The sequence below is a fragment of the Vanellus vanellus genome (assembly GCF_965231255.1).
Source record: "Vanellus vanellus genome assembly, chromosome: 8".
NCBI lineage: Eukaryota > Metazoa > Chordata > Aves > Charadriiformes > Charadriidae > Vanellus > Vanellus vanellus.
In genome coordinates, this window is record NC_138913.1 from 12,752,565 (window position 1) to 12,776,739 (window position 24,175).

Consider the following 24,175-nt stretch of genomic DNA (forward strand, 5'->3'; position numbering starts at 1 on the left):
CCCATCCCACGTGGTGGGGTAAAAGTAGCCCATTTAGGTTGGTGCCGTCTTGGCAGCCATTAGCTTGCCATCCATCGCTGAAGTTTAGGACTAATGTGGATGCATCCTCACACCCCTGGGGCCAGGTGGACATCACCTGAGATGCCATCAGGCAGGGAATTTTTTTTACAAATAAAAATAGTAGCAAACCCCCAGAGCTCTCTCACTACTCCTCGCACAGAAAAGGTGGGGGACCTGTGAGATCCAGACCTGCCCGGCTGGGTTTCCCGTGCTGTCCATAACCTCTGAAGCTCCTGCAGTTGTGTCATCTGAGGGGAAGATCTGGCTGGTGAGCCACAGGGATGGGTGCAATTCTCTGTGCATGGCCCAAAGCTTTGGTGGCAGGGAAATGCTGCCTCCATCACTGTGCCTTTGTCCTGGCTTGGAGCAGGGGTCCCCGGGAGCACCGGTGAGGTTTGGAGATGGGCAGCACAAGCTGAAGATGCCGGCTGAGATCTCACCCTTCACTCCCTTCCCCCAGCTCCCTAGCAAGCATTTCCTAAGAGCACAAGCGAAGGGACGTGGGACCAAGCGAAACAAATGACGTGGAGGGCTGGCAAAGGCCTGGCGTGCACTGAGCATTGTGGCTACTGCTTGCGAAAGACCAGAGTCTGGAGCATATTAAAAAACAACAACAAGAAAGGGAGCTGTGGCAGCAGGCTGCTTAGTCACTCATCTCTCCAGCTCCGGGTCCAGAAATGTCCATCTTTCCGAGGAGCCTGTTTTCTTCTCCACCCAGTCCACATAGTTGGAGACTTTGGTGTACACACCGTACACCTGCTTGCTGCCGCACTCCTCTGGGCCACCCCATGAGACCAGCCCTTGGGCCACCCATCTCCGGGTTCCTGGGTCCTGGATGACAAAGGCTCCTCCACTGTCTCCCAAGCAAGTGTCCTTCCCACCTTCGTAGTAGCCGGCACAGAACATGTTCTCGGTCACACTGTAGTTCCCCGACCGTGACTCATAGCTGGTCTTGCACTCCGCGTGCAGCACCACCGGCAGTTTGACGTACTGCAGGATGTCAGACAGTGTCCTCATTCCTGAGCTGATGATCTCATCCACTGTGATGTTGGGGTTAGAGATACCCCAGCCAGCCACTAGCCCCAGCGTGTTAGGGTGAGGCCCCTCCAGCTCGTGCTCAAACTGGGGCAGGCAGACAGGCATGACGTAGTTCCCCATGGTCACCTTCTCCTTCAGCTTGACCAGAGCAATGTCATGGTTGTAGTTCTGGATGTCAAACTCCTCATGGAGGATGATCCTCTCCACTGTCCTGTTGACAGCCTCCATCTTGTTCCTCACATCATGAAGGGCCAGGTAGACAGTGACGTGCTCCTTGGAGACAGGGATGACAGTCTTGTCTCGCCGCTGAGAGCGGAGCACATGGGCAGCCGTCAGCACCCAGGAGTCTGAGAGCAAGGCCCCGCTGCCAAACCATTTGTCATTGGGCACCCGGGACATGTCCTCCACCACAATCAGGGCCTGCCAGGGGAAGAAGCCAGGCTCTGCATTTCGTCCACCAATGATGCGTTTGATGATCCCAGGCAGAGGACGAGCTGGCCGGCCACACACTGGGGACAAAAAGGACAGGACAGTTACTCCCAGCACTTACCTGGGGAACAAATGAAAAGGGACAACCCTGTAGATTATGCCACATGGCTGGTTATCTTCAAACCAAATGCTCAATTGTGTCTTTTTTTTTTCCATAGAGGGAAACTCTTCTTATTTTCTCAGTGGATAAAACCCATCCTCCCTGCCATCTTCACCTTCTCCTGGCAGAGTGTGCTTCAGAGCTTGGAGCAGGCATTACACCACATTCCCTATACTAACAGGTCTTAGGAGTTATGTCTGGGAAAGGAATACATCTGTCCTTCTGAAGGATTTCACTTCTTAAAGGCAGCCCCAGCTCCTTTTGTGTCTTCCTTGCCTGGTGGAACCATTTCTGGTGGCAGTGGTTTGCCCTCCTGGGAAGGGGCAATCTATTGCTCTTCCATGAGGATGGTGGGGTGACCTTGTTTAGCCCTTGTGCACGGGTTGTCCAGTTTCTTCTGTGAAGTAGGAGCCACCCTATGTTTCTCTAAGCCTGATAGCTTAGACATGAGACCTCAGTGCTAGTGCTGCCTCTGTCACCAGCCTGCTACGTGACTTTGGGGTCTTCACCTCTCTCTGCTCTCTGAGCTATTCTGGCAATACTTTTGGAGCACAGAGCATCTTTCTTTGCTCACAGCCACAGGACAATTGGGTACAGCTATCCAAGAATTAAAAATAGTCATAACAAGCCCTCTGGCTGTCCCATGCTTTCTGGGGCTGTGGACAATGAGGCATAGATTAGAGAAGTGTCCTGTCTGTGGGTCAGTAGAACTTGTTGGTTTCCAGGATTTGGGCCCCCTTTCCCCAGGTGCCCATGGAAACCACAGTCCTGGCATCTGCTCCCACATGGCGCCCTGGAAGACCCAAGGGAGGATCTCAGACAGCTGTCCCAGGAGGTACCACTACGCCTGTGGCATAATCTACCTGCAATGATGAATGCACGTTGCTCAGCACCATCCATCATTGCACCTTTGGGGACTGCAATACCTTCATGGTGGGGCAGAGGGTCCAATCTCCCCTTGCATCTCCCCTTGCATCTCCCCAGCACGCATGCACCATGGAGTGTGCCTGTGTGGCTCCCGTGGTTATGGCAGCCTGCCCAGAACAGGCCATTCTTCAGCTGACAATGAGACTGAAACCAAATTGAACCACTAGACCCCATGCTGGACCAGGGAAGGAAGCATCTTCAGAGCTGGGAGCTCCCTGCTCCTGCAGTCCTGGCTCTGCGGGAGTCCATCCTGGGTTTGTCCATGGGCAGCCAAGGCCCAGTTAGTCCCATGAGTTTGCTCAAAAAAGTAGCCTCCCAGCTGCCCTCTCCTTCCCCACCTTTGCTGTAGGCTGTGAAAAGATTATGTGAATGCTTTTCGCCATGAGACCATGAACTTTCAAGGCATGTTTCTGTTTACCAGCCCAGGTGGGTCTCAGGACCAAAGAGTCTTCACTGAGCTTGGGAAAAGTCAAGCTTTTGGTACCTGTCAAGGCAGGGCTGCAGCACATGTGGCCTTGTCATGAAGGGAGGTGGAGAGCCCTTGATGAAAAGGGTAGGCTTGTGCCAAGGGGTGGTATGCGCTGGACCACTCCAGAGAGGCTGCAGGATTTACTCTGCAAATAGCAGGCTCATCTGGTGTGAAGAGTGGGCTGTTGCCTGGTGGGCATGAATATGGACAGTCAGAATTGCGTATAGCACACTACGGGATTGTGGAGGCTTTCATCTGGGGTTAACTACCCCAAAGCTGTACCAGATCTCCTGACACTGAAGTCAGGCGTGGATCCAGCAAAACATGCAAGCCAGGTTGGGACTTCAAGCACTCAAGTAGGATTAGATCTTAGTCTTGGTTTACACCTGTGTGATTTATGCTCCAGATGAGGACCACGATGCTACCAGATCCCTTAGGGAAGGGGAAGTGGAGGGATCCTTCTGCTATGTTGAGGATGTGGTGGATGCTATGATTTCTACCAAGCCTGGATTGTAGTAAAACAAGGCCGCAACTTAAAGGGTTGTTGTACCATTGAGCTGGTAGGTAGGACAAGGAAATGGCTTGAGGGCTAGCCTGCACTTTGCAATTCCTCACTTTTCACTTCAGTTTTTGGAGTGATTTGGCTGGATCCACACCACTTCAGAAGCAGAAAGGCCAAATGAGTAATCCTGCAGCCTCACCGTTCCCCGTGAGCTTGCTCAGCTCTTCCCAGATCATCCAGCCACTTGCGTGGCTCCTGCTCAATGTGCCAAGAAACCCAGGGGAACACTGGTGGGAGGACCAGAGCCTGACATCAGCCCAGCCTCACCCCTTGTTCTGAGACCTGTCACGAGGTCTGTGGTCTCATGGCTATGGCATTCGCCCTCCCAGAGGAGCTGTGACTGGAGAAGGCTTGGCTGTGGGATGTTGCCTAGCACCATGGGCTTTAATCCCACATCTCAAGTCATCACCACAATTCTGGCAGCCAAACCAGCATCCCTCTACTCAGCTCCTCAACAGACCTGGAATTAATGTCTGAAGAGCCCTGATGTGCTGCCTGGTTTACCTCCAAGAGCTTTATCCAGGTGCTGTGACCCGGCATGAGGAAGAGGAGGCACTCAGCATGATGAAGGTGGTTCTGAGAGGGTTGGACAGGGTGGGCAGGGACACTGGGGATCTTAAGCCTTGGGACAAGTGTGGTAGTGGTGGGGCCGGTTCATGCTTGTGGCAGCACTGTGGAGGGGGACTCCCAGGATGGTCAGTGCTTGAGGGTGCCAATGTCACTAGGAGGTTGTGAAAGCCAGCTTGGACTTTTGCTTCCACAGCTGGAAGAGTCCTGAATCACAGCAGTGCAGGTTCTGGTCTCATCCCTCTGAGTCTGCAAGGGAAACCCATGTCCTCTGCGGAAAGTGCCAGGACTGTGCACCGATGCCCCCTCTGCTGGGAGGGGAGCATTCAGAGCCTCATGGAAAGAGGGTCTGACCCCCCAGGGTGATGGGATCAGGGCTAAGAGTCAGCCTTGCAACCAGGGAAGGAGCACCAGGAGCTGCTAACATGGATTTGCTGCAGCTGGGGTCTGCTGCCAAGAAAACTTCGACTCTGGCAGAGATGGAGCGTGGTGAGTGTCTCTGTGCCTGCTTCGCTTCCCTGCCTTTCCCAGCACTGCAAGGAATAGAAAACGTGCTCAGGCAAATAATTCCTGCGTCCCAGCCCAGCTGGTCTGCTGCACCGAAGCTGACGGCCGTCCCGGGGAGATGGTTTTGGAGGAAGCGCACCCAGCCAAATATTTATTCTATTAAATTACATATCAAAAACGCTGACCAGGCTGCAAATGCTCCCACTAATGGCAGAGTAAAGGCATGGAGTGGCCTGGAAGAGGAGTTTCTATTGATGGGGAGGTGGCGTGAGACATGGGGGAAGATCTGAAGAGCAGCTGGCCAGCTGCTGCCTGCAGATCCCGATCTCAGGAGAGCGTCACCCTCTCTGGGATTTTCCATTTTCCTGAAGCCTCTCTGACTTCTGTCACTAATCAGGAGGTCTGGAAATGGCCCATGAAACCAGCTATGGCCCCAAAAGATGTCCCCATATGCTCCCAGCTCAAATTAGTTCAGGCTGAAACATCAAGGGGAGATGCAGGGAGCAGCCGCCACAACAACAGCAGCCGCAGCCCTGGCCTCGGAGCTCTGTGGGCTGCAGGGAATCTCAGGGGGTCCCTCCTCTGGTCTTGCAGTCGTTCAGCGTGGCCAGAGAGCAGATGCCCTACAAGACCTGCCATGGGGCTGAGCCAGCTCCTGAACCTCCTGCACCTCTCCAGAGAGCCATCCCTTCACATCTGACCACAACCTGCACTCGGGGCTGTCTCCAGCCCCCCCTGCCTGGCAGCCAGACCTGGCTCCGTGCTCGGCTATGGCCAGCCAACATCCCAGGGACTTTGTTTGAACCTGAGTGGGTGCCTGGCCTGAAAACTTGCTGGCTGCAAACATTTCTGCCACTGCTCACAGGCTTGGGGCTCCTCCTTCCTTGCGAAGTGGCTGGGTTTTTCTGCAAGGCTCAGAGAGGTGTTAATTGCTCCTGCATGTGGACGCACTGCTAATGGGATCTGACAGCCAGCGGTGCTGGGCAGGTAATGCTCTCATCTTGGCTAGAGCCACCTCCGGTGATGCTGGGGGCTGGTGCCAGTGGGCTCTGCCCTGGGTTGCTGGGGCTGCTGGTTTCCTTGTCTGCTGGAGCAGGGAGCTCAGGGAGCCCTGATAGCTGTGACTCCATTGCTGCCCTATGCTGCCAGGCAGACACCCTCATCACTGCTGCCCAGTGCCACCACTACACCCTGACCATCTGGGCCAGTCTGGATAGCAGGAGGCTTCTGTCCCCATCACCCTCCCTCCCACATGTTGCAGCAGCTAAATATGTATAGCCAAGACATATGGCATTGCCACCAGAGAGCAGGGTCCACGCCTAGGGAAGCGGCAGATCAGGTCTGGCATGGCGGCACCCCCCGTCCCGTACATCCCTGCTCCGCACCCATCGCCGCAGGACCGGCCACCCCAGCATTAGTACCTGGTCGGCAGGTCGGCAGCTTGGTCCCCAGCTCCTCGCTCCTCCATACCCCCGATGCATCACACGTGTAGGTGGCTGGAAGAGAGCAAAGTATTAGCTGGGCTGTGGCCATGGTGTGAGGGGGTGTCTTTTGCAGCAAGATGTTGCCCAGCCACCAGGACCTTTTGAACCCTTTTCCAGAGTAGGAGGTGATCTCCCTTTTACGCTCTTTTGTGCTCCATTCCCTGGGGGGTCCTGGCAGCCCTGTCTCCAGCAGGGGACGTGCCACCATCCTCAGTTTCATTGCCTTCTGGAGGGCTGTGCTGTGCCCTCACCCTCGGCTGGGAGCTGCCGCCCCATTAATGCTGCCAGTGCCCGGTCTGCTAATGCATGCTGGATGCTGGGACCATATGCACGGAGCCAGCGTGCAGGGAGGCAGGAATGTGAGGCTATCCTTTGGCTTTGCTTGCTGAGGGAGGAGGAGGAAGGAGGGTTGGGGTGTGTGTGTGTGCACAACCCTTCTGCTGCCCAGAGCTGGGTCTGAAGGGTGCAGAGACCTGCGGCGCTTGGCAAAGCACCTTGTGGTGTCTCTGTGGTTGTGGACCAGGGGGATAAGGTGGAAACCCATTCTGCCATGATCCCACTGCTGTCTGTTCAGGTTTGGCTACTCTGGAAATGTGCGTGCTGGGATGGGGACCCTTGTGGAGCCCTTTCTGGGGCTGCTGAACCTGGTGCTCTCACCAGCAGCAGCTCCTTTCGCAGAGACAGAAAATTTCATACGCTGCCGGGAGCAGATGGCAGGGTGAGAAGGCAGAGCGCAGGAGAGCAGCCACACTGCTCTGCCGAGGCTGCAAAAGACGTGGACAAAGCACCAGGCAGTGCTAACTCCATCCTACCTCGTGACGGAGCAGGATGTGGCCAGTCTGACAACCCAGGCAGTGCAGACACAGGGTACCATGTGTGTAGGCTACATCCACAGCCTGCTGCTTGCAGAGCATCCCAAGCTCCCCCCCACCTTCAAACGCACACACGCACGGCCACGCGCCCACCCGCAGCGTGCCGTGGGGATGCGGCCCAGCCCCACCGCTCACCGGTGCTATTGGGGGCCATGTGGTAGTAAGGATGCTGGCAGTGGTACTGGATGGCTGCTCGGTAGGTAGTGAGGTTGTTCCTGGAGGAGAAGGTGACAAAGCCATGCTCCAGCTCCGGCGGCGCTTTGCAGTCAGCAACTGAAAGCCAACACAGAAGTGGGGGTTGAGTTCTGTTTCTTGGGGTGTCCAGCCAGCAGGCAGGCAGGTAATGATGGGCTGTGGCATGTGATGAGAGTTTTATGGGGCAGAGCCAGGGCCCGTATACCTGCATCCCCTTTCTCTAGGGCACTGCAGGGGGCACAGCCTGACATAGCCTCAGATGGCGCCATGAAACCCCGCCATGGCCACCCTTCAAAGACAGGGCATGTGTCTGGCACCGCTGAACACCAGCAGCACAGCTTGCTCACAGGATATATGGCAAACACCACTCATGCTGGTGGAGACCCTTGTGCCCCTCCTGAGAACTTCATTAGTGCAAGATCTTTCTGCTATATGTTTGAGAGGGGAAGAAACCTGCACTGAGAAGTGAGAGCCATTGGGAGTTCACAGAATCACAGAATGATAGGGATTGGAAAGGACCTCTGGAGATCATCTAGTCCAACCCCCCTGCCAGAGCAGGGTCACCTACACCAGTTTGCATAGGATGGCATCCAGGCAAGTTCTGAATGTCTCCAGATTGGGAGACTCCACCACCTCTCTGGGCAGCCTGTTCCAGTGCTCTGCCACCCTCAAAGTAAAGAAGTTCCTCCTCATGTTTAGATGGGACTTCCTATGTTCAAGTTTGTGCCCGTTACCTCTTGTCCTACTCTGCTCCCAGAGTGTGGCTTTGTATCTTTTACCCATGGGCAGGAAAAAGCAGGCAGTCATTCATTAACCTACTCCATGCATCAGGGGAGCTCCTCTATGCACAAGGCTTTGCCGAGAGCATGGCCCCATCTCTCCTTTTCTGGGTCTTGCTCACCGAACAGTGCTAATAACCATTCACAGCTCAGCCTGAGCGACCCCAGGTCCTGGCTGTTCCTGCGATGGCAGGAGATGAGGGACATAGGGAGCACGGCTTGGCTGGTCTGCAGGCAGGGGGAAGGCCAGCAGACGTGGGTGAGATCCCACCTGCTCCATCCCCCAGGACACGGGCAGGTTTGGCTCTGCTTCACCCAACCCTGGGGTAGGCTCAGGGTCTGGTGGAGTGAAAAGGATTTCCAGGATGCTGTTGCCCTTTCCCATGGCCTGTCCATGGCCCCCTTTCTTCCCCACATCCCTCACAGTGCCCTGCCCAGCCTTTCCTTCCCAGCTCGTCCCCTGGATTGGGCTTGTGCCACCCACCCGAGGAAGGACCCCAGGCTGCAAGGTGGTTCATCCACCAAAGCCAGGAGCCACCCTGCAGGAGTTGAAGCTCCCCACTGTGTGGGCAGTTCACAGCACGCTTGGGTGGTGCTGTACAGCCTTCCCCTGCGCCATTCTGGGGGACCTGCCACAGGGGAGGGCAGGAACCGGGGTCTGATCCTGCTGGGAAATGCGGTGCTGCAGAGCTGGGTTCTGCCACGTTTAAGATGAGGGGCTGTGTAGGGGATAGGTGACACTGCAGAAATCAGGTCATGTGGATCAGGGATGATGTGAGCTCTGTGGGTCTCTGTGTGCTCTGGGATGAGAAAGGGGCAAGGACAGGAGCCCTAACTCCTCACGCAGTGATCCAGGCTAATGAAGAGACAAGTCCCTACAAGCAGCAGCTGGCACCGGGGACATGTACTGGTGCTCCAGGTTAACCACCTGCCTGGATGAAAAAAGCCTGGTTTCTGGCAAACCGCTGCAGCTCACTTGTTCACTAGGGTGCCCTCTACCCCCTTTGTAGAGACACAGGTGATGGGATGGGTGTGTGGGTGCTGCCAGGTTGGGTAGAGGCTCTGGGTACCTGTGCCTTGCAGAGGGTCAGAGGAGGGGACACAGACGCCCCTCACCAGACCTGGGGGTCCCCGGCTGGCCTGAGCTTTCCTGCTCTCTTTCCATGGTACTTGGGCGCACAGTGCTCCTGTGCCATGGTGCCAGCAACCGTAGGACCTTTATAAGGCCCTGGGGGATGCTGGGGCTTGCAGGAAGGAGGGAATGGATGTTGAGGGACCAGCTTGGCTTGCACATCTGCTCTGGGGTTATTTATGGCTGCAAGGCAGCATCCACTGGTCTGTTCCCTCCCTGTGTGTCCCCCAGGCCTAGGGCAGGTCTTATGCCCAGACAATGGGCTCTTGCACAGAGGTGTTGCCCCACCAGTGTCCTGGGTCCTGCTGAAAAAGGTGAGGGGAGGGAGTTTGTGCTATGAGCCTTTCCAGACTTTTGTCTTGGGAAAGGGGACATTTAGCATCTCCCTCTTTGTAGGACCGGAGGTGGACTGAGTTCCCCAACACACACCTCCTCCTCTCCCAGCCTTTGGTCCGCATCCCAGCATCCTGCCAGTGAAGCCTCCGATGTCTTGGGGAGCCCAGGGTGTGTGCTCTGGGCTCTTGGGGGCATGAATAGGGTCAGACACCAGGCTCTGACCTCCTTCAGCTGCAACCAGCGTGAGGCCGGCCCATCCTCACCTCCACTGGGCAGCAAAGGGGAGGTGGAGGAGCATCCATCCCCCTGTGCTGGTGCCAGGGCTTGGTGCCTGCAGGAAAGGGCTGGTGATGCCAACCCATCCTCCAGGCCTCCTTGCCCGGAGGGTCTGAAAGGCACCAGGACTCTCGGAGAGAGGAGAGGAAGGAGTGATTCTTATTTGCAACGCTGGGCCAGGCAGGGAGGGCAGCGGGAGGCTGAATCCAAACAAACAAACAAACAACCAGGCGGCCATGCCGTGATCCTTGCGCAACCGCCGCCTCGGAGGGGGAGCCGAGCTGGGCTGAGGCATCCGAGCAGAGAGGGAGGGATGCGGAGGACGTGCCGGGAGCTGGCGGCAGCGTGCGGTCCCCGAGCAGCGGTGCCGGGGCCGGGCAGGCACCCTTCCCATGGGGCGGCACAGCAGCGGGAAAGGGGGGCTCGGTTCCAAATTTCTTTCCCCCTTCTCGAGACGGAATTAAGAAAGCACCAGGCGCAGGGGGTTAAGAGTGCCATGCCGGTTAGACAAGCCACGGAGATGGATTTGGCAGCTGGGCCGGGGGCAAAGGGGACCTGCCCTGGGTACCGGACAGATCAGAGAGGGGCATCGAGACAGGCTGCCCACCGGGGCGGCGCGGCCGGCGCCAGCCTCACGCGGCCACTTGCTCCGAGCCGGCTCTTCCCTCTGTCTGGTTGTCGGCTCTATCTGCAGCTGCACCGAAAGCAGAGGGGAAGGAGGAGAGCAGAGAGAGAAAGCCCAATTAGTAGATGAGCAGAGAGAGGCATGCAGGAAACCCAGCCCCCAAAACACCAGAAATCGTTAATGAGCACCCGGCCAGCCGTGCCAGGGTGCCGCGGATGCTGGCAGAGCCACGGCTATGCCGGAGACCCGCTCCCTCTGCTTAGCCGGGGCGACCTGGGGACAGCGGCTGGGAGAAGCTGTCACGGGGTTGTGTTTAGCCTCGCCGGGCCATGGAGCTGGATTTTATCCACCTTGGCTGAGAAGTTTTCTATTTTCTGCACCTCTTTCTAAAACCATTTTTGCTCATGCCCTGCCTCTCCCAGACATCCCGGGGAGGTGGGAGCCATTGCAGTTTGGAGGCCTGAATTGCCCATTTAGGGGCTTCTTGGCTTTCCAAAAAAAGTCTTAGAAATTTAGTGTGGTGAGTCATATCACACAAGAAGGGACCAGTTCCAGCCTGGCTGGAATAACGCAGGTAATCATTTCAATTTTCTCCAAAAAATAATACTCCTTGGGGTTAAAAATATTTACCTAGATTTTTCTTCTACTTTTTGTTAGGCAAGGCTGATTTTTATCTGATCTCCGCTTAAGCTGGATAAAATCAATGGGAGACTGGGGTAGAGAGAGTGGTAGGAGTGGAGGGGAGATTCTTGATGGGGCTGAGGCATCACCAACCCCACACTTTCTAAGGAGCCCTTTCAGATATAAATCTATTTAGCAGGTCTGAGACCCTCCTGTTTTCCAATTTGAGTGAGAAAACATGAATTTAAACTCCAGAAATACTCTCCTAAGGTAACATCCACAGTATCATTAAAAGAAAAAAGATCTGCCCAGATGGGGAGAGCCTGCATCCCAACACCCCTTGAGAGCATCTCATCTTGCCTCTCCTGGAAGGTCTTGAGACCTTCTCTGGGCATGTTTGCTGCTTTTCTCCTCTCTGGGCCAGACTTACAGCAGATTGAGCAGCAGTAAGAGCCTCTCCAAGGGCTGAGGGTGTTTGGAGGAAAGGGAAAAGGTGTTATCGGGTACATGTCCCAAGCCTGAGCTGAGAGAGGAGCTGGGTTAGATGAAAGAAGAGATGATGCAAATTGTCACCTGTCCTTTCAAATGGCATCTCCTTCCTCCTCCTCTTTTCTCACATTTTGAGGTTTGTAAATATTTGGGCAACTTTTCTCTCCCCTTTCACTTAGCTGAGCAGTGTCCAGTTTAGGCTAGTACCTGGGACCTCTGTAATGCTCTGGGTCTTAGTAGCCTTCCCATTGGGAAAGAAATTTGGACCAGGAATCAGAATATCCCAAATTGTCCCAGATTTATCCAACAGAGCCAGCTCTCAAGAGCCAGGGTTTCTCTTTCCTTGACAGGGAGACAGCAAAGCGGCTCACAAATCAAGTTATATGAGTAATCTAAATAAAAGCACCAACCTCCTGCTTGTGGCATTTGGAGCGAGCCCCATTATGTTATCCAAGAACGAGCCAAAAGAGCTTTGCAGAATTACGTCGGCTCTCTGGCTGGGTTTGCATCTCTGAGTAAGGAACTCCACTCTGGCAGAGCAGCCCCCTTTAGCATGAAATGATTTCAGCAGGAAAAGGACATTGGCAGGGTGGGGAAGGGTGTCCTTACTTTTGCAGACAGGGATCTTGTTACTCCAGGTCCCGTCCTTCAGACACTCAATCTGGAATGAGTCGCTTTCCAGGTTATCCTGTGCAGAAGAGGCCAGCAAAAAAACCACCAACACCATCAATGTACAAAGCAAGGAAATTCATCTCTCCATAAAAGGTCAATTTCTTGGTCATTTAGTCAAGATATAGCCAGATTCCCCTGGAAGAGAACTTTTCTAGCTAAAAAAATGCAATAAAATTGTAATGAAAAAACTTGAAGACTTTTCTTGTTGCCAGCGGCTCAGTGGCACACCGAATGCAAAAGAACTGGAGACATTTATTCCTGTTCTGTGTGCTGGGCTGGCTAAGGAGGCAGCTTTGCATGGAGGATAAGTCTGGGAGGAGATCAGAGAAATACCCAGCTCCATGTCGGAAGTCAAAGCGGGCTACTGGTTTGGAGGGAAGACAGCCACCCTGTGAGTCACCCGTGCTCCCTGTGGTTCTCAGCTGTTTCCCGAAGAGGGCCTGCCAAAATCCCGGCCCTCTTGACTTGCTGAAGCTGTCTCAGAGGACCTCCCGGTCTTTGGAGGCTGGCCTCTGCTGGGCTGCCTGGGAAGCTGAGCCAGCGCCTGCCGAGGTGGGGAGCAGGCAGAGCCCCGGCAGATTCCTGGGGACTTCTGCTGACTTTTTCGCTGGCAGAGGTGTCAAGTCTGGCATGCTGTGAGCTGGCTGGCTCTGGAGGGATGATGAGAGGGTGGCTCGGGAAAATGCCATCTCCTCTCTTCCTCTGCAGCTTTGGGAAGGAAAGTCGGTGGCTCTCAGAGGAGGCTTTGTCCTTGTCCCTGGGGAGGGTGTAAGGATGGTGTGTGGGTTGCCTTCACTCTCTCAAACAGAGATGCAATGGCTTTGGGAGGAACGATCCCCCCTTTCCCACCCAGGTGCCCAGCTCCACACTGTCACCCCATACCTTCAGTACTTTGTATCCGGCATTGCAGCTGATGACAACCTGGTCTTTGAAGGTGTACTTGGCTTGGGAAGGCTCAATTTTCCCATTGATTGGTGGTTGCACCAGTGGGCATGGGTTTCCTTTGAATAAAGAGCAAATGAAGAAAAACAAAATTCAGCTGAATAAATGGAGAAAATGGAGAGTCCCAGCTCTGCCACCCAGTCCCTGTAGCAGGGTCTGAGCATCCCTGCCCTGCTCTTGCTATTAACCTGCACTAACATGGCTCAGCCAGGGTCTTCTCCTAGGAGTGGAGGATCCAGGTATTTCCCCCACTACTGGGCTGCTCCTGGCTTTGGGCATCACAAAGCTGGGAGTTAATAACATTAGCTTTTGCAATTATTCTGCCCAAAACTGCACTGCTTTGCAATGTGGTCTTGTTTCAGGGCACACCTGGCATAAGAAGAAAAAGCACCCTTTGATGGAAGGACTCCGTGTTGGTTTATTCCTCTCTTGTGATTTCTGGGACAGACACTTCCTGGAGACAGGATCACGGACCACCAAACTCATGGTCTCCACCTACAGTGTTTATAAAGCCCTTCCCATTGCCCAAACGGAGGAAAGCAGCAGGAGTTACCAATTGCTGTGTATGACAGCTTCCAGCCCCTGTTCTCTCCTGAGTTGTCACTGTGGAAGAGGATCTGCACGCTGTTGGTTTGGGTTTCAATGCGTCCCGGGGACTTCTCACCACAGAAAGGGCCAAACTCCTTATGGCCAGCTTTGATCTGCCAAGGGAAAGAAGAGTGGGTGGCTTGAGGGGAATCTTTGATCCCTGAGTATCGCTTCACTCTGAGGCTGATGGATGGGGCTGTGGTGGGGTCAGTGGGGCTTAAGCACCACGTGTTTGTGGGGCTGTGAACTGAAAGAGGGTCACCATTGGCTGAGAAGGTCAAAATCAGACATGGTAAGAGACATGGGTTCAACTGAGCACATGGCTCCTGCTGGCTTCATCGCCCCCGTTTAGACTGGGGCACGAAGGCACCAGGGAAACAGGACAGGAGGAGCATGCAGATCCCGGCTCACCTTGATGTAGTCATAAGGGCAGGTCACCTCGGGGTGGTCTTCCACATCAAAGCTGTCCTCGAAGCTCAGGGTAATGAAGAAACCCTCCTCCAGTTCGATGCGGTATAGGCAGTCCGAGCTCTTGGGGTAGGGGCTGGGGAAGTCGGCGCTGGCGACCACCCCGCTCCTCTGGGTGTAGAGGTTGTCGCTACACTCCACTGAAACACAGCCATGGCTCTCTCAGGGCCCTGCCAGCCACATCCCAGCCCTGACCACACTCAGGAGCCCTCCCAGTGGAGTGGGGTTTGTGGGGTGGTCCATGGACCCTGAATGTGGGTCCATGCAAGGAGAACCTCACACAGCCTACCTCCAAATACACCTGTGGGCAGAGATCTAATCCCAGCTAATCTACATGATGCAGACTCAGAGCAAAGACTAAACCTTTTCATTTCTCTGACTTGAGGAGGTCTATAGGGCTTAGCTGAGGAGCATAGCCCATAGGAGAAACCACATCACCTTCCCACATGAGGACTGTGGGCCTTGGGTGTTCTCCAGTCCCAGGCTATTGGTTTGTAGGGGAAGAGGCACCTTGTCCCTCCTGGCAGCAAGAGAGGACAGTTTTGCCTGTGTTTGGTAGGTCTGTTGCACGCTCAGGGACCCCTCTGTGTGACCGTCCCCACGTCCGAGCTGTGCTTGGGCAGTACCTTTGCAGGTCCTGTTGTCGGAGTGGAGGATGTAGCCGAACCTGCAGGAGCAGTAGTACCCGCCAATGTAGTTGTGGCAGTAGTGGTCACACGCCAGCTCCTCATCGCTTTTCTCCAGGCACTCATCCACGTCTAGGATGGAGATAACAAGGAAGGGAGATCACCCTGCAGCATCACTCCTCATGAGGACATTTGCCACAGCACCAAGAAATTAGTTGTCCCATATGGTGGGTCACACACGCACCCAGCAAGTACCATATGGCCCATGTGGTGCATAAGGACTTCTCTTGCTATGGTCCCCAAGGCTGGCCTGGGATGTGATCCCAGCAAATGTGTTGTGCTACCCTAGCAAGCCAGTCCTACGGGTTTAACTGGTGCTTACCCACAGCGGTGTAATGGGCATCAAAGCCAGTGAAGCGTTCCTCATTGGAGAAGTCAGACCTGAACGTGAGCCCCATGTAGGGCCCTGGGGACAGGATCACTTGCTGGCCGGGGGCCTGCTCTGTGTCTGTCGTCTCTCTGCCACAGAAGGTTGCCAGCTCCTGGTCCTCAGCTTCAATCTGTTAGCAGAAAGAACGGGTGAGCACTCGACAGGGCTCAGAACTTGTCCCCTGGGCTCTGCTGAGTGCTTGGATAGTACAGGAGTTTGACATGTCCCTGGGGTGCTCCCCAGTGCTGGTCACCTCTGAATTTTCTCCGTATGGGGTTGTGGGTGTCTGCAGAGAGCCTGGAGAGCCCATGGTGCTTTCCTGCGGGAGGTCAGGCTGGGCTTGGAGTCATGGTCTGCACCTGAGAGCTCAGGTCTCTGCCTGCTCTTGCCCAGCCTGTCCCCTGCCAGGGCTCAGCGGTGTCTCCATGGGGCTGGCTGCCCGTCTGGCAGCCTGTGATGGCCACAGCCTAAGAATACATCTCTGCACCTCTGGGTACCCCGTCCTGCTCAGCCCTGTGCTGCCTTGGCCCTAAAAATCGATTTCCAGCCATTCCCGCTGCATTCACCTCACCTTCTGCAGCCAGAGTGCTCAGAGCCCGGCAGGTTTGACTCCCACTGCTCCGACTCTCTGAGGTGCCGTTAATGCAGGAAAGCAATTAAATGTTTTCTGCAAAATGATCACAGGGCCTCAGGTCTGCCTGCTCCTGCCTGTGGTCGCCCTCTGAAGCGGAGGCTGAGAGCAGGCAGCATCCTGAACGTAGGGAGGAGCTGGGGGACGTAAGGGGAGGATGCAGGGAGGGAGCCTGCTTGGAAGGTGGGGTGAGGAGGTGGGCAGGCGGCATGCGGATGAGAGGATGTGAAAATCAGCCCCAGGCTATGTTGTACCTACTCTGAGCTGTTGGTACCTGAGATGCTCCCCATCGCCTTCTCCCTTGGCCCAAACGCTGATCCAGGCAGCAGCATCTGTGCTGCTGGGAGGGCGCTGGGACCCCAGAGGAGCCCCTGCATCCGCTCAAAGCAGCAGCTGTAATTTGGATGGTGTTTCTGCCCCCTGGGCTGGCTTGGACAAGCTCTGTCCTGTCTTTGCCACCCAGGGTCCCTGTCAGGTTCCAAACCTGCACTACCAGGCACTGTTTGGACTCGGAGCCACGCGCCCAGAGGGCTACAGGAGGGGACCAAGGGGCCAACGTGCCCTGTCATCATGTCAGCATGTTCACTAGCCTCTGTGTGCATCCCATTAAAGCACAGCCATGCCTGTGCCTTCAAGCACTGTAATACCTGTGGAAAACCCTCTGTTTTTCCCTTGAAACCCCCTCCCTTCCCCTTTCCTCGCCGTTTTCCCCAGGACTATTTCAGCATTGACCCCATCTCCTTCAAATCCCACCTCCAGTCCCTGTCTCAACCCCAACCCTCTCCTAGCTGGTTCCCAGCACCCTGCCTGCTTTCCCCCAGGAGATCTGAATACGAATAAGCCCTCGGCTGAGGAATGCGATGAACATCACCAAGCCAGCTCCCGCCGCTCATGCTCATGCCAAGCCAAGGCTATTGAGGCTGCGATGAAGCGTGCAGCCCCCCAGCCCACCCCTGGGGAAAACAGCCGCCTGCTCGGGGACCCACGAGGTCCCAGAGGTGTTGCAATGCCATCCCTGGTTTGTGCAGCATCGGTGAGGCGAGACCCTCCTCCAGCTGCATCTCCGTCTCCTGGAGACCCTCGGTATGTGCCGGCTGGGGAGAGTCTGGGGCTGAAAGGGAAATTTCCCAGGGCTGAACAAGCAGGCGGAAACCCGCTCTCACCAGGGAAAGCCAACGTGGAAATGGCAACTCAGCATGCCTTGACATTGCCTCCAGATATTTTCCATCCTCTCATACAAGCTGGAGCTGGCCAGAAAAGAGAGAGACTTTCCGATGATAAATTTTGAGAATTTGGAGAAAAAACATGCGCCCTGCAATGGGACAAAAACCCAACTGATTTTTTTTTTTCTTTTTGTGAAACAGTGTTCTGAAAAAAAAAAAAAAAAGGAAAACAAGTAATTTAGTATCATCTGTTTTCAATCCCTTTGAAATATACTGTGGTGCTTTAGAATCTCTTTTAAATCTGAAAGCAAGATTGTTTTGAAATGAAATAGTGTTTCAGACTGAAAAACGGGAGCATCATCACCAAAAGCTAAGGAAAACGGCATTTCGGCCCCGACATGCAGTCTTGGCTGCGAAAGCATGCAGCAAGCAGCCTTTTCTGCAGAAACTGCTTTTTCTTAAGAAAAGCTGTGGGAAGGAGCAATTTTTAGCCAGTTCCTTCATGTAGGGCTGGTGGCTGTCACCTCTGCAGGGACACACGAGCCACTGTGCGAGTTCCCATCCCTCCCTTCCAGCCCCAACTGGTGCGGGATCTGCAGTGCAGCATCACCGATGCACGAGAAAACCTTCCCGCTGCCCTGCGTATTGTCCCGAGGATGCTCCCGCCGTGGGGCCAGCCCCACCGCCACCCCCAGCATCCCTGGATACAGCCCCGGAGTGGCAGGATGAGGCCCGAGAGACCCTCGCTCTCCTCACCGAAGGTATCCACAGCCCCTTATCTGTGACGGGTCCCATGCCCCGAGCCACAGGGAGCAGAGACAGCCCTCCAGCAGTAAACTAAACAGAGAGGTCATCATCCCTGGTTAATATTTGCTGCTTCTGCTGAGGACTGTATACTTTTTCATAGATCATTTACATCCAGCGAGCAGGCTGGTAATTAAATCCTGGTTGTTTGTTTGGAGTTTCTCCCTCTCGGGTCACGATGTCGACGTTTTCACTAGAGAAGATGCGTCCCTGAGGGAAATATCAATTGCCGCAGAGAAATTCCCTATAAAAATACGCTGAAAGAATCCTCCTTTGAAAAATAAAATATAGCGACACTCTCGTGCCTTGAATTTACCCTTGCCACAGCCTCCTGCCATCTTCCCTGTTTCTGCTTGCCTCCTCATTCCCTTGTTAAGACTTCTGCCCCTCTGGATGGAGAAGGACGAGGGTCCCACCCCTGCTGTTGCTCTGTCCCACCGCATTTTGGCTTGGGCTGTGGCTAAGAGAAGCGGTGACCCAAGCTGTGTGGCCCCTCTCTGTCCCATATTGATTTCCCCCTTCGGGGCAAGAGGCGGGAGCTGGGGTGCCCTGGCTCGGCAGCAAACGCTGCCGCAGGGCATGGGCTGCTGGGGATGCCGGAGCAGCGATGCTCCGGAGATGCCTCCTGCAGCGGGTGGGTTAACGGAACACCACGAACACCAAGGGGAATTTGGCCCGGCGGTTCAGTGTCTGCTGCCGGAGAGGAGCAGGCAGCCGGCAATACGGAAACGCAGCCGCCAACCCCCTCCCCTTCCAGCCCTCCAGGAATGCACTAATTGGACTGATGAAGGCCAAACATACCACTTGTAATATATATAAATGGCTCATTAGGCAGAGGAATCGCAGTGCTGGGCTGAAGACACTGGGAACATGACATGGGGAGGAGACGCTCAGAGACAGGGAAGGGCATGAAACAGCCCCTGCCGAGCTGCCTTGCAGTTCGAGTGCACGCAAGAAGGCAACACCCAGATGAAGGGATTTTGGGTTTGTTTTTTTTTTTTTTTTGCAAAATGACTGCTGCTGCTGCTGCTGCTGCTGACTGTTGGAATGGGAATGCCAGGGATGGGACAGCCCCAGCAGAAGCCTCCACCTAGGTCTCCTGAAGATCCTCTCCCTAACATGCATGCATCCTCTCCCTGATATACATTAAGGGTCCTCTCCTGTGCAAACGTGCACCTGAATTTCCACGGGAACATACACGGCAGCTGTGCCATGGGGAAAGGGGAGGGTGGCTGGTTTCCCTTGCTGTGGACTTGGCTTGGCGTCTGCAGACCGACCCCTCCTGTGGGTTGCTGCATCCTCATGCCCTGTTTCTCGACCAGACCTGTTTCCTGGGGGGGCTGGGGGTGCGAGGAGAGCCCAGGTGGGATGCTGGTGTGCTGATGGAGCTGCTGGCTCGCTCCCATCCCTCTTCCTCCTCCTTTCCCTGCACCGGGGGAGACTGTGGTCCCCAGCGGTGAAAAGGGTGGCTGGTGCCACCAGACTCCTCTGCACAGAGCACACGGGATGGCAAAGATGAGCAGCAAAGCCCTGGGACCTCCCCTCCTCCTCCCAGCTGTCTCCCAGGATTTGAAATTATCCTCTTGGGATCCCACACTCCCAGGGCATGGATTACCCCCCTGGCTGAGTCTGGCTGACAGCACCAAAAGAGGATGCTCTTCTCCTGACCCCTCAGTTCATGCCAAACCCTGATTTATGCCTTCCCCCCTCTCCTTTGAGCAGAGGAAGGTGTAAATGGCTCCTGTGCACTCTTCTTGCAGCCTCAGGCTGGGCATGCACTGCTCTGAATGCATCATCGAGCTCCTTCCCTGGCCCCTGCCAGCGCCGTGTTGAGCACCGAGGGTGTCCCCGGGGACAGTGCCGCCGAGCACTTGGCACGGCGCAGCACGCAGCCCTGCCCCATGTGAGCCGCCCGCGGCAGGGTATGGCACACTGCAAGCCCAGGACGCTGCGTGCAAAGCCAATCCGCTATAAGCCCGAAATGCCACACCAATCCTCAGGGGGATGTGGCTCCATCCCATCGCAGATCTTTCATAATCCCCCTCTCTGAGCGCCGCTTCCCGGGGCGATAGCACCAGCTGATGCTCTGCCTGCAGCCCTGCCTCCACGACTTGGCCCATACACCTGTTTTCCCCTCACCAGTCCCTCACTGGGGCAGACAAAAGCTTCCTCCTGCGCTCGGTTGGGCCCCTGGCCACCCTTGAGCAAATTTATTTTGCAGCCACTGATTTCGCTTGAGATGCTTGCCCAGCTCCTGGGCACCCACACGTGGGGTTATCAGGAGTCCTGCCTGGGTGAGCACCTGGTGGCACAGACCCTCCCTGAGAACATGGGTGTGAATAGGAGCTGCAGAAAAGTGTCCCAAGTGCCACATGTGGGCAGGAGCCTGACCACAACATGAAGACATGCATCCAAGGTAGACTTGGGTTGTGTCAGGGGAGATGGGACCCACTGCACCCACCCTTGTGGGGACCCACTTTTCACAGACCCTTCTGCCCTCCTGCCCCCATGCACAGTTGGAGACATCCATCACAGATGGCCCCTGGGCTTGAAGGAGCGAAGGGGTGAAGCCCCTGTGGCACATGCTGAAACCTGACAGGGCTCAAGCATGTGCCATCCCGAATCAGGACCCAGTGGTAGGGATTGGGCTGAAGAGATGTGACCCCACAAGGATCGTGAGCCAGCAAGGACTTGCCACGGGCTGACTGGGGGGAAATTTAGGAGCTGGTCCCAAGCTGGCTGCCAAGCCCTCAGGGGCCCATTTCATTCTAGGGCTTGACCAAGCAATGTGCAAAACCTCATGGACAGGACCCCAGGCTCAGATCTCCCTAACAAGTTCGGGGATTTACTCTTGAATGCCCCTCAGAAGTCAGTATTTCATCTCCCATTTCTGGCCCTCCACTGGGATCTCATCTCCGAGCTCCCTGCCTCTGACACAGCACCTCTCAGTGACACCAGTCAAGTCACTTAACCTGATTTCCCGGTCATGGCCATGGCTTTCGGGGTAGCCCGGACCAGGGCTGGAGACTTGTGTGCGAAAGTGCTCAGTGCTGGGTGACCCCAGAAAGAAACTGGGCAAACCATGGTGAGACTCCCTACAAATGAGGAACCCCCAAATCAGCTCCCCGGGGACAGCGATGAGCCGGGCAGAACTTGCTGAGGAGCATGGTGGAGGGCAGGAGCTGAAAGCCCAGCATGGATGGCTGCTCCTTCCCCGTTCCCCCGGGCCCTGGCAGGTGACCGAGGGTGGCCATCCAAAACCTGGGGAGAGGCTGTGTCCAACGTGCCGGGGCCCAGAGCTCGGCTTCCCAAGGCAGAGTGCGGCTGGTGCTTCCTAACTGCATGGGGCTTCTTCAGGTGGGTATTTTGGAGGTGGCTGTTCCTCCACTTCCTCCTGGCTCCCTTCCTTCCTGAAGTACCACTCCCCCTCTCTGCCATCCCCGTTTGCACAAACAAGCCTCCTGGCCTGGGAGCATTTCTTTAGGAGCCATGTTCTTTTTATATATATACACACAGGCACGCAATATATGTGTATATATATAAATAAACAGCTATTGTTTTAATTAGCCATTGTTTCAGAGCTCTGGAAACTGTTCCCTTCTGAAGACCACCCCGAAGGCAGGGATTTGCGTGGGTTTACAGCTCGGCTCACCCTGAGCTTTGCCACTCAGGATGACTTTCTACACTGCTTGAGATCTCGGGCGTGTGGGCAGCCAAGGAGGAAAGGAAAGCGAAGGCCAGGGCATGGCGGCTTTCTGTCTCTCCTGAGCTGGGTCCCTATCTTGCATCAGGGCTGTTCAGCGCCCATTTTGACCTCCTTCTTATGGCAGTCAAGATGATGGAGACCCTGATGGAGAGCCCGGTCAGATGCGTGGTCACAACAAACAAGAAGGTGTTTCTTCACACACACACACACACAGAGGCGTATAGTCATATATTTAACCTGTGCAACTCTCTGCCACAGGATGGTGCAGAGATTAAAGTCACCCATGAGTTCAGAAAGCAAAGTTCATGGAAGGGTAATCCACTGAGCGCCACTGAACGCAGAGATACCGCCTGGGGCTTTCTGAGCATCTTCACCGGGACTGGCAGAGTATTACAGAGAAGCACGTATATGTGTTGGGTCTATACTTATATTCTATAGCCATGCCTTATTGGCCACTGTCAAAGAGCGGGCTGACACTGTTTTTACATCTCGCACTGATGCAGGCAGAGGCTGGACACACACACACAAGGAAGAAAATAGCCATGGAGTCATTTACTGCTCTCGTTAATGTTTTCTAAGTTGGTGGTTTAGCAGCACTAAGATCGCACCCCTACCCAGCAGAGTAGCCTACAGATCTCCTATAATCCGTCCATTTTCAGCACTTTTCAAATGTAATTCTGTGGTGGAGGCTCCGCAAGCTGAGTTACAGCCCCGAGCAAATTTATACAGCTGAGATCTAAATCCCTGTGAAAAATACCGCCTTCTTATGGAAATCCAGCGGCAAGGAGAGCTATGGTGCCAAGTTGGCACCATGGCCAAATAACAGGGAGCCTTATGAAAAAGGCAAAATGAGCAGGGGGTGAAGGGCGGGAGGAGGGGTAAAGCTTGGAATGGGGAAAGTTTCCAAGAAATCCGCTCCTTGAGCTTATTGGGTTTTTAAAGCAATATATCTCTATATATGTCCCTGGCCCTTGTGCTTGGAGAAGATCCAGGAGAAGCAGAAAGAACTAATCAAACCTCAATGAGAGCTGTTAGTAGCAGAATGAGTGCCAGCACAAAGGGGAAATTAAAGCAGCGAACAACAGATCCTAGAGGAAAAAAACACACAAACGTTTGCTTTGTTTTCTTAGGGAGAGAATAAAATAATAATTTCAATTAGCTGGCAACTAGCACCAGGGCTGAGTTCTGCGGTTCCAGACCTGGGTGCAACTTCCACCTGCCTCTGTGCGGAGGGGCAGGGTGAGGCTTGTGCCAGCTGACGGGGGAGGGCATGTTCAGCCAGGGAAACCTAGAAAGCACCTGCTTGCTACTGCTGGTCTGCTAGAAAGCATCAAACTTGGCCAAGTTCAAAGATATGGAGAACCCAGATTGTCCCGGATGCGAAGGAGAGCCCTGCGTGGAGAGACTTGTGGTGCAAGAGGCAAAGGATGCTCTGTGGCACTGCAGTGTGTGGCCCACCGCAGTTTCTGATGGGTTACTGCCCAGCAATGAAGCAGACTGAAATCTTTTGTGGTTTTGGCCATGACAGCTCCCTGGGAACCTCCATAGATTGTTTGGGCTGTTTGTGGGAGGCTCTGCTTGCAGACCCCAACTTGCAGCCTCAAGCTCAGGTCTAACCTTTCCCTTTTGCTCCCTATGGGCTGGACAGGGTGTCCCAAGAGTCTGCAAGCTGCGGCCAGGGATCGAGGCTGGCTGCAAGGTGCACCCATGGCCATAGCCTGGCAAAGGGTACCCAACTCGGGGGTCCTGGCATGGGGTTGGCATCAGAGTGGCACAGGCTGAGGGGTTAGACACAGGGGCTTCATCAGCCCGTAGGTGTGTATATCCCATTGGGCCCAATGTGAATTAGGTGCCCAAATACTTTCCAAAATCTCCGTAGGTAAGCTCTGAATCTGGTGTCCCATGGTTAGTCCAATGGATGTTGTAAGCTTACCTGTGCTCTCCCCATTGTCCACGGGACTGACAACTCCTGTGCCCAATAAATGGGGAAAACCACCTTGTTCCCAGCTTTGCCAGCACTATCCTCTCTCAGCTGGCCAGACAGGTCTGCTGTCTACCCGATCATCTGCCCCGTGACATCACAGCTCACCTTCACATAGTCGTATTCACAGAGGTAGGATGACTCCAAGTCAAAATGCATGAAGTACAGCTTGATTTTAAATCCATCAGGCACAGAGATGTTCCATGTCACTTCTGAGTCGCTGGGATAGGAATCGGGGAAGTTGGGAGACTGGATCTCCCCAAACATGTCCGTCAGCTCAATGGCATCTGCCATGCAGAGCAGCAAGGCACAAAAGGACCAGGTCAGGGGGTACCTGGAAACACATGTGAGGAGATGAAATGAAACTCTGGCAATGCCAAAACCTTGTTGAGGGCTCAGGATCTTTTCCCAAGTGGGTTGTGTAAGGTCACACACTCGAAACGGCTGGGAGAGGAGGTGCAGCACTGTGTCACCGTGAGCAAACCCCCCGCCAAGCCGCAGGGAGGTGGAGGTGGGGGTGGGAGCTGCACGTGGCTCCCAGGAGGGGAAGCCCCTTTGAAAGGTGGGTGGACACAGGCACCACACGTGATGCAAAGGCACCTCCACAGCTCCCAGCCAGCTCCGGGCAGTGACAGG

General features: G+C 54.9%; 1 protein-coding gene across 1 annotated transcript in view; it reads right to left on the minus strand.

The window, feature by feature from the left end:
* Positions 1–711: 711 nt before the first annotated feature.
* LOC309674779 (mannan-binding lectin serine protease 1-like) overlaps positions 712–24,175 on the minus strand; it is a gene marked incomplete at both ends in the record, with an annotated part of 25,096 nt that continues 1,632 nt past the window's right edge. The window contains 10 exon segments of the mRNA XM_082486926.1: positions 712–1,607; positions 6,141–6,215; positions 7,211–7,348; positions 12,138–12,216; positions 13,083–13,201; positions 13,696–13,843; positions 14,142–14,338; positions 14,825–14,956; positions 15,207–15,384; positions 23,648–23,873. Of these exon segments, the coding sequence (XP_082343052.1) occupies positions 712–1,607; positions 6,141–6,215; positions 7,211–7,348; positions 12,138–12,216; positions 13,083–13,201; positions 13,696–13,843; positions 14,142–14,338; positions 14,825–14,956; positions 15,207–15,384; positions 23,648–23,873 (2,188 nt within the window).